This window comes from Ipomoea triloba, chromosome 7 (assembly GCF_003576645.1).
Source record: "Ipomoea triloba cultivar NCNSP0323 chromosome 7, ASM357664v1".
Classification (NCBI taxonomy): domain Eukaryota; kingdom Viridiplantae; phylum Streptophyta; class Magnoliopsida; order Solanales; family Convolvulaceae; genus Ipomoea; species Ipomoea triloba.
This window is the reverse complement of record NC_044922.1, coordinates 3931038-3941583: the sequence shown is the minus strand read 5'-3', so window position 1 is coordinate 3941583 and position 10546 is coordinate 3931038. Positions and strand designations below refer to the sequence as shown.

Below are 10546 nucleotides of genomic sequence, written 5' to 3'. Positions count from 1 at the left end.
AATTATGTGCGTATGAAACATAAATTTTCCACCTAAATCAGATTTGAAAATAAGTGAATGCATAACATGTGTATGTGTCCTGTGTTTCGCATTTTTGTGTCATGTGTGTTATAAAATTTTGTACCTAAAACAAAGTAGTAGGTAAATTTGCCATTAAAAATGTAAAATAAGTAAATGTATAATGTGTATGTATCTTGTGTTGTGAGTATTTGTGTCTTGTATTAAGAGTATGAATTCTGTACCTATAATAAATTCGTAGTTGTGTAACATATCATATATTATGTGTCTTATGTTTTGAATTTATGTATTCTGTTGTGAAATTCTATGCCTATAAAATACAAAGTATCTACCTAAATTAGATTTGAAAATAAGTAAATATATAACATGTGTATGTGTCTTACGTTGTCAATTCCTGTGTCTTATGTTACGTAATTCTGTACCTTAAGTGTGTGAATTTTATACCCAAAATATATTATTAACTATGTATAAACATGAAGAACAGAAAACTGAGAATCCGTTACAATTTAAAGATCAAAACGACATCATTTTGATTTAGGATCCACAATAGTCCACGATATAAATTGCCTTTAGTACTTCATACGGCATCAACAACATTGGACTTGTACAGCCCAATAGATAACTCCTTCAGAGATATCAAGGCTGTCTGAAAACAGTATGGCCCAAATATTTTTGCAGTATTTGATCAGGTTATTGGACTTTTAAAATGTGATCCATCTTATTTATCCTAAATTCTAATCAAATTAAAGATTAATGTATACATGTACTCAAAAAAAAAAAAAAAAAAAAGAAAGATTAATGTATACATCATGTTAGATAGTTTCACCTCATACAAAAAAGAGACAAGTTTTATGCTTGTTACTCTTATCTAATTCAGATTAACCTCAGAATGGGATAACTGATGTTCACTACATGCACAAAAATAAATATTGCATAAGATCTTCTTATGCAAGACATTTACGGGGTAATACTTTTTAGTTAAAATACAATACTATTTTTTTGTATAAATGCATTAAAAAATATTACACGTCTCAAGTAGGACAGTCTCCCACATTACCTACTTTTGACCTAAATCTACTTGTTTTCATTGTTGTTAGCATGTTGCCTGAACAGATAAAATAAGTTGATTTTTAACTGAGGTAAATCTTGTGAGCAGTAAAGTATTTCATTGTATCAAATAAAAAACAACTATTTATTGATGTATAAGTATAATCAAACAAAAAAAAAAGTTTTACAATTATTCCAATGGTTAAATTAAACCAATATGGATGACCTTACATAAAAGACCATTAATATTCAAAACTTGACTCCACCACATTTGACAAGGGTAATTAGGATACAACTTTTGTATGATGAATCATAGAATGAAAGATTATTTTTGGTCCCCTGTTGAATCACATTACACTTTTTATAGGTTAAAAGAAGTAAAAACAAAACAAAACAAAACGAAACAAAAAATCAAACTTTGTGAAGGGGACAGTAACAATTATGTGAGCCAAGATCATCCTCCAGGCAGGGAGGTTGACGGCCCCACTCTTCTCGATACCAGTTAGCCCTCTCATGTACCAGGTCATTGAAAAAGTTATCGATAGCCTCTGTGGCGACGCCAGGCATGACGATGACGTGGGCCATGTCCCTGACGCAGGAGAGCTGCCAGCGGCGGATGAACTCGCGGTCAGGCGGCCGCTCGAACACGACGGTGATGCCGTTGTCGTTGACCATGGCGCTGACGCCGGCAGCCTGGAGGCGGTCGCGGAGGTGCTTGGCGGTTTCCACGCAGCGCTCGGCGTCTTTCCGGAGGCCGGCGCGGCCCTTGGTGCTGAGGCTGTACCAGAGGAAGATGGGGGTGAGGCCGTTGCGGCTGCCGGAGATGGTGGCGTCGACGGAGGCGATGTACTCGACGTTCCGGGAGATGTTGTGGATGAGGGATTTTCTGGTCATTTGGATGCCGCATGGCATGGGACATCCTAGGAACTTGTGGCCGGAGATTGTGACGCTTCCGATTGGCTTCTTGAAGCTGATTTTGGGCACGTTTTTGAGGAATGGGACGATGAGACCCGACAGCGCTGCGTCGCAGTGGATGTAGAATTCATCCTGCGAATACCCACATTCTTCCAGTGTTTTTATGATCACATCTAGGTTATCCATGCCCCCTTTGAAGGTTGTTCCTGCAACATATGAACACACATAAGTCCACAAATCAGATAACCATAGACAAGCCAAAGACTTGTGGTCAAGTGGCATCCGGTGTCCCGATTAACACTCCCACATATACTACATTGTAACAGAGTCAGAACTTATGCTGATTTATCTCTTATTAGTCTTCTTATTAGTCTTTTAGTTTGAACTGATCAACTAAGGACAATCTAGACTGATTTGACTTTTTTTTTTTTTGAATCAATCAATTATGAACAACTTATGTCTTGGTTTATCTACCTGTGAAAAAAGAAGAAGGAAGAAATTAAAAGGAAATTACCAATAGTGACATTGATGATGGCGGGTTTGCCCTTGTTGAGAAGCAACTTTGATCTCAAATCATCATAGTCCATTTCTCCATTGATCATTGTGTTGATTCCTTCCACTTCCATTCTATACATCCTTGCAGCCTTGAACACCGAGTAGTGTGATTCCTTAGATGCATAGAGTATTCCCTCGGGATGTACCTCTCTCCTATAAAAATAATTTCAAGAATCAGTCAATATATATATTGATATATACATATATAATTGTATCATATATTATTATCACGTCCAGTAAAAACTAACCCTAACAAAATCCCGTGAAGATTGCCTTCGGTGCCACCATTTGTAATGTAACCCCAATAGTCATCCTTCTCAATCTCCCATAGCTCAGCAAACCAATCCAAAACCCCAACTTCAAAATCTTTGGAATGGAAATCCACAGTGTTCTCCATGAATGGATCACCACAGTTGTTCAAATGGTAACGCATTAATGGTGCCAAAGTTGCATAGTGATCATACACTATGTTCACCGGGTAGCCTGCACAAATCCAAAAAAAATTAATTCGATTATTATTATCTTTCTTTCTTTCTTTCTTTAGAAATACTTATATTTCATGTGAGGATAATATATATTTCTAATGATGCTTTTATTACTATTTCTTTTGTTATGATTATCCTGCACTATTGGGCGTGGTCAAATTTGAGCTGGTATATATATCACATCACAATTCACAACGTGCAATATTGAGCAATTAATTTCACGAAAGCAAACTGCTAATAACGACGAAAAGAGAAATATAAAAGCTAGAAAGGAACATTATGGAATTATTTTGAAGAGACCTGTTCAAAGATGTAGTTTTTAGAATTTTAGTTCATGTTTTGATACTATTCTATCTGTCTCCTTTTGTGACTCGTTTTATGTATTTGATTTGTTTGAAGATAGCCGGCTCAAGTTAATTACCACTAATCTTTTTTATAAGAAAATGTGAATGAATGTAAATAAGAGTTTATTTAACTCAAAATTGTTTGCAGTAAAAAAATATGACTAATTTACTCCTACACAATCCTGTCGGGACAATTATGAAATCTTGATAAGTTGAGAGATAGGGATTTTATCTTTTGTGGGTAAACTTCCAAAAGAGGAAAGTGATTATTTAATGAATGGAAAGTGAGGAGATACGGTACCTATGTGGTAATTAATTCGCTGAGAAATGGTGTCGAGATATTTTCCCAGAATGCATTTCAGGCGAGCCTCGTCGTCTTTGGACCGCGGCTCCGTCACCGTGATATGCATGTTCTTCCTCGCCGGCGGCGGAGCAGCCATTTTCATTTTCTTGTTCTCCAAGAAATCTCCATTCTTGAAACTCCCATTGTGCACAAAGAATGGGAGCAGAGCTTCCGGTGCGGCAACACCCATTGGCATGAAATCCTTTATAAACATATCGCATGTTTTATCGTTAGTTTTCTTCACAAAAATAAGTAAAAATAACCAAAAAAACAAAACAAAAAAAAACAAAAAGTAATGCACTTCTTGATCATATTTTCATAACCCAAAACCCAATAAGAAATTCAGGGTGGGTTTAGTAATGGAAGAATTTTTTTTATAGAAAAATTTAAAAAAAAAAAAAGTAGTCTTAGTATAAATTGTGTTATAAAATTTTCACAAATTGTAATCTAGTATCTAAAAAAATTAAACATTTTTCTGAACAAATAAAAATCAGAGAAAAAAATAGATCGAGAATATATTTACTTTGCATACTTGAAAAGAAAAGGCACCGAGTAGAAAACAGATAACAGAAAACAAGTAAAATGAAAACTCAAAAAATTGAAGTAAGGTTATAACATTATGATCGTGCCTTATAATCACAAGTCGTGTTAATTGAATCTAATAAAACTCGAAAATCTGAAAAATGATTTTTGAAAAGAGCCATGCAAATAATGAAGTTGACAACTAACAAAAACACCATTATCTCCCCTGCATGTCACCATCTTACCTCATCAAATGCAAGGGTACCCATTCTATTCTTAGAGACACTTGTAAGAACAACAATAATCCTTTTTGTTTTTGTTCTTTAGCAACCGAAAACCGGACGTGAAGGTAGGTGGTGGCCGGTGAGGTGCTAGCTGGAAGGCTCTCCGACGATCTTCTTTCAGGTAAACGAAAGCAGACAATCAACGTTAGAGCTGAGGTGAGATTAAGGATTCGGAGATGCCAATATTTATAGTTTCCAACCTATAATGGTTTGGCCAACAACCACGCTAATTATTTTCCTTTTTTACTTTTATTTTTTTTCTATTTTACAAAATCTATATTTTATTGGTCTCATTTCTCTACACCTTCGTGTCCTGCCTGCAATAGTGTCCCCGCGGCCCGCAATGTTTATTTGAACACAAGACCGAGCTCGCATATAGTCTACCTAATTTGCAAGCATATACAAAAGTACAAAAAACATTGTATATTTTAGATACACGACAACATCCTTGTATATAGTGCTATATATGTATGAATATATGAAAGTATATTAATAAGTATTTTTTTTGAGAGGATGATTTCTTCCACTGCGGTTAGTAAAATATTTCGTATACTAAAAATAAAAGGGGGAAGGATAATCTTGTAATTTGAGGAGTTTGGCTAAATAAGTAGTATTGTTGCGCCAATGGCCTGGTACTAGATACTATGTAATACTTCCTATTTTTAATAAGATACGTTTTATTGCGGGAGATTGTAATTTTGCTATAATAGAATATATTAATAGTAAATTTATGCATTCAATGGTTTTGGTAAACGCAACTAACTTACCAATAATAGGTTGCCTAGAAAGATCAGAGTTGCACTTCGGAAAAGTCATGTCTTGATTAACATAAAAACATGTGTGAAATTTTGATGAGTTAGACCTAATGAAATATTTTATATATTGTTTAGTTCATTTCTTTGTTTCTCATTTCTTCAATTTTTAATTTTTTCATTCTTTATTTCTCCACTTTTTCATTTCTCTAATTTTCCAAATTCAATTTTTAGATACAAAACAAATAAAAAAAATTCAAAACACTAATACTAAATATGTAAAATGTAACAAAAGCTAATTAAAATATATTACTAAATAAATTACAGCGGTACACCTTTTGTTTTGATATCGGTGTCCAAGCTGCCACATTTGTTCCATCAATAGCGCTTAACAACAACAACTACTGCTACTACAAAGATAATAAGGAAAAGAGGGAGAAATATGCCTAAATGTTGTTGATGGGATTAGTAATAAAGAAGAAGAGAGGGAGAAATATGCCTAAATATTGTTGATATTTTATCGCTTCAAGTCTTGCTACTCTTTAGCATTGTTAATCCATGTTATCATTTCCCCAAATGGAGAATTGTGTTTGTTATAAAGTCTTCAAAAACAAACAAGAGTGAAGGAATGGATCGGAGAAAGTTATTACGAATTTGGAGAATTGAATATAATTATATTAATGAACAAGTAGTTTACTTTTCAATTTTTTATTTTTCTGATTTTTAATTTTTAGAAAAATTGGAGCAATTCTTCATTTACTAAACAAAGTCCCTATTCCAATTCCAAATCAAATTTGATTTGTGGTACTAGCAACACACTATTTTGAATGTTTCATAATGTCAACTCGGTTTTGAGGTGGCATAGAGGCCGGGAATATAAGTTAAACAATACTACGGATCTTCCTTCTATTTTGAAAGTTTCATGCCCAAAATTTAAATGTTATTTATGAGGTGAAAAGTTTAGATCTCAATTTATTGGGCGGAAGTTTAGTGGGCGAAGCCCAACATCCTACTATCGAAACGTAACGTTGACTATTACTTAAGTATACGAAAATAATACAAGGTAACCCTAGCTAAATTGGTTAGTTAGTTGGTTTAGTAGCCACAATGTTCCAATTTCAATTCCCTGTGGGAGTTACCTATTAGCCTTCTTAGTTTGAGTCGATCAGCTATGACAACCTAGCTAGGCTTGCAAGGCAGGTTTCTTATAGACACAAGATTGGACCCAAGAAACACAACATAACCACTAGTTAACTTTCGGTTTTCATGACAACCAGCCCAATTAAAATCAGAAAAAGCAAGCTACCTTGGCCTTCTTAGTTTGAGCCGATCAGCTAGGCTGCAATGCAGGTTTCTTACAGACCCAAGACACAAGATTGGACCCAAGAAACACAATATAACCAAATATAACCACTAGTTGACTTTCGATTTTCTATATGTTTACACAGTTGGTTGACTGCAAATGATAGATCTGAGCATTTGCTTTTAGTTATAACTTTTGACAAAGTGATAATTAAGCTCATGATCAGAAAATATTATATTAAGAAAATAATATAATTGGATGAGAACCCAACTATGTGAAGATTGGTCGGTCTAATGTATGTGCAGTTGATAAAGTCACAATTTGAGCGAGGAGACGAAAGCAAAGTGGGGCTCAACTACTACAACTCAAGCTAAATATTAGTTGAATAAGACATACTTACATACATCATCTCTTAGGTTATTGAATAGGCCGCTATTTGTAATCAAAGACAAAAATACACGTTTGGGATATCTTACCTTAACCATTATATATGTCTTTGGAAATATTTTAGTTTGTCTCAACTACTCGTTTACTTGCCACCTAAGTTTTTTTAACACCCAACTTTTTTTTTTTAAAACAATTTTAGTTTGTATGTATGTATATGTATACCAAGGAAAATAATGACTTTGGTGCATGTCTATATAAGAAATATGACATGATGATGATAGTGTGATGGGGTACTTATGGCACGAGCAGTTGTCATAACAAGTCTTTGATATTACTTTCTGCATTTAATCAATACAATCTATGTATATATTCTAACTAATACGGATCAGAGTATAAATGACTCTTTAATAATATTAAGCACTTAGTTCTAGCATATTTCGTTAATGCCCTTCTAATAGTTATGTCCATTATTCAAATATTGTATTTTTCTTTGTGCCTCTCACAATAGTGTTACCATGCAAAAGAAGGAGATAGAGGGAGAGGCAAATCTAGAGAAACCACTTCTTTTCCATCTTTTATAAACTATTTGATATAAACAATATACATCAACCATTTATGTTTTTGGCAAGAGGCACTCGAATAAATGATGTCGAAGTATTATTTTTTTTTTTTAAATATCTATAGGTGAGCTATCTTAGCTTTTAAATAATTACAAATGGTTAAAAATTATTCCTAGGTAGTCAATTAATTAAGCATTAAATACAAATAAAATGTGCCAGATCAAACACTTACCGTTATATTAAAAGTTATACCTAGTAGCGAATGCGTAACATCACATTTCGATGGTAGGATCTTGAACTCGGCTCTCCAAACCTCCACCTAACAATTCCCTCCCAACATCTACACTCCTCAATTGCGTATAGCATGTTTTTCATTACCCCAAAAGTTGCAGATAGTAGTGAACGCACAACTTTATTTTTTATACTTGCATAACCGTCAACGTCATGTTTCTATAACAAAATGTTGGACTCGACCATTCAAGTCTCAACAAGTTCCAATAGTAACTACAAAATAAACAAGAACACTTCTACTTTTTCTAAGGTAAAAAAAACTCTTGACCTAAGTTCAGAATATTGGGTAGTAGTGCCTGGGTTGGGGGGGGGGGGTGTTGTTTGTCACATGCTTTATGTGAAGCCGTAATCTAAAATGCAAGTAAGTGGCAAATATTTTATGAAAAACTGTGGGTATTTAATATAATTAACTAATTATTAAGAATATTTTATGCACTAATCCATTCTTGATTTAAGAATATTTGTTAGATTATGGAAAATTATGTCTTGTTGCATATTCTGTTAATTATGTTATATTATATTTTTATAGAGAAAAAATTAACAATATTAGCTAGATCTCTCCTAAATAAAAATCAAAACTTTGCCACAAAATTCATATCAAAATTGAATTAGTATCGCAATAATATAGTCATGTCGGATACTATATGCAAATAATAATAATAATAATAATAATCCGTAATAATTTATTGTGTGTTCCAAATTTCCAATCCACGGCTCCACCTACCTAGATTTGAGGCCAATCACAATTCACATCATCCAATATTGTTCAAAGTCAATGAATAAAATGAAATGTAGTAAACGACTGAAGAGCTATCACGCGTGTCCGCCGAATAGACTTGGAGAATTCTCGGGAACGACACCCACCAACCACAATCCAGAGAATATACTAAAGTCTCATTTCACATTTACTCAAAGAAGATCCTCACTATATATAATCTCTATCAGTATTATTTCTGTCACCTAACCTATATTGCATTAGGAAAAAAATAATAATAATAAGAGGAGGAGGAGTAAAGTGAGCTATTCGTTAATAGTATGTTTGGTTGGCGGGATATGGTATTACTCTTGTTATGTGGTAAAATGAGAGAAAAAGCGTTACGTGGTAAAATAGGAAGAGAAAAAGTTGCTCCCTAATAGCATGTTTGGTTGACGGGACAAATGTATAGTATTACTCTCGTTACATGGTAAAACAAGGCAGAGAAAAAGTGAGCTACTCTCTAATAGCATGTTTGGTTGGCAGGACAAATGTATGTATTGCTCTCGTTATGTGTGGTAAAATAGGGAGAGAAAAAGTGGTTACTCCATTATAAGATATTTGGCTACTCCCTATAGCATGTTGGGTTGACGAGACATGCGTAGTATTGCTCTCATTACGTGGTAAATTGAGGGGGAGAAAAAGTGGGTTACTCCCTAATAGCTTGTCTGGCTGACAGGACATGAGAATTGCTCCCATTATGTGCTAAAGTGAAGAAGAGAACAAGTAGATTACTCCTTAATAGCATGTTTGGCTTACGAGACTGTTATATTATATTACTCCCGTTATGTGTAAAATGAGGGGGAGAAATTGGGTTACTCCCTAATAGCATGTTTGGTAGCGCAGGACAAGCGTATTACTCCTATTACGTGGTAAAATAAGGCAGAGAAAAAGTGGATTACTCCTTAAATTTAGTGGTCAATCGATGTATCAAGGAGCGTGGAATAAAATGAGAATACTTTTATAATTATAATTTTTAATAAAAGAACTTCATAATTTAGCAATGCATGCATCCAAAAATTTTAAGACTCAAAATTTTAGAACAAAACAATTACAATTGAACTTCAACAAGTTTTAAATATGATCAAAATATAATAATCACATCTAATCATAAACAAATAATCCATATCATGAATCATATTGAAGTATATACATCTATTAAATTTAAAAAATAATCATACTTGAACTTTAAAAAATATCCAACAACAAAAAAAAAACAATTTTTAAAAATACACAAAACATTTATTCATCAAATTATAATTTAAAATTGCAAATAAGCAAATATCTCTACAAGCTCCCCATCTTATTTTAACTCTTATTTGCTATAGGATTTCTTTGATTCATTAGGTATAGTGATCAGTCGAATAAGTTCTTTTAAAAAAAAAGTAATTTTAAGTTCACAACAAAAAAAAAAAAACAAAACAAAACAAAAAGAATTCAACAAAAAATTATTAATTTATTAAAATTAAAACACAAAATAAAATTTAAAGTTACTCAACCAATCCAATCAATACTCATAATTAAAACCAATAATGTAATATTGCATGCTCTTTTTTTTTTTTAATAATCAGTAAATACTCATCGTAAACTAGAGTTACATTTGAACTAAACGTTATTAAATGACTACCTTATTATTTTCCAAATGTAGCACCAAATTGAATTAACATTTTATTTTTTCACATAATTATATTGAGTAAATCATTAATTAATAGCTATTAGTATATGAATTTTCTTAGGTTATACCGTTCACCGTCGATTAGTCCGCATGCAAATAATTAATATTATTTGTTTTTAAAGTCAAGAATTGGGGACGCAACTACTCGATTGAGAAATAACTTCATATGATTAGAGAAAATACCATTTGCTTGACAGTACAACCATAGCAGCCATCGTCATGATACCCATTATGGAAAGTCAAACTTGTGCTCTAAATAAAATAAATAAATAAATAAATAAATCATTGTTTTGAGACAATAATAATAATAA

General features: G+C 33.0%; 1 protein-coding gene across 1 annotated transcript; it reads right to left on the bottom strand.

Moving 5' to 3' along the window:
• Positions 1–1295: 1295 nt before the first annotated feature.
• Positions 1296–4636, bottom strand: LOC116024766 (histidine decarboxylase-like). The gene is made up of 5 exons (XM_031265757.1): positions 4475–4636; positions 3666–3909; positions 2784–3018; positions 2495–2688; positions 1296–2186 (listed from the first exon to the last, which is right to left on the bottom strand). The coding sequence occupies exons 1-5, from the start codon at positions 4496–4498 to the stop codon at positions 1477–1479; spliced, it is 1407 nt and encodes a 468-aa protein (XP_031121617.1). The 5' UTR covers positions 4499–4636; the 3' UTR covers positions 1296–1476.
• Positions 4637–10546: the final 5910 nt, after the last annotated feature.

Bases quoted from the DNA above. Each gene is read 5' to 3' on its own strand.
- LOC116024766 (XM_031265757.1), bottom strand. From the start codon at position 4,498: ATGGGTACCCTTGCATTTGATGAG. The intron at 3,910-4,474 runs GTAAGATGGTGA...ATGTTTATAAAG, and splicing joins GTACCCTTGCATTTGATGAG to GATTTCATGCCAATGGGTGT. The intron at 3,019-3,665 runs GTACCGTATCTC...GGATTTGTGCAG, and splicing joins GCGAATTAATTACCACATAG to GCTACCCGGTGAACATAGTG.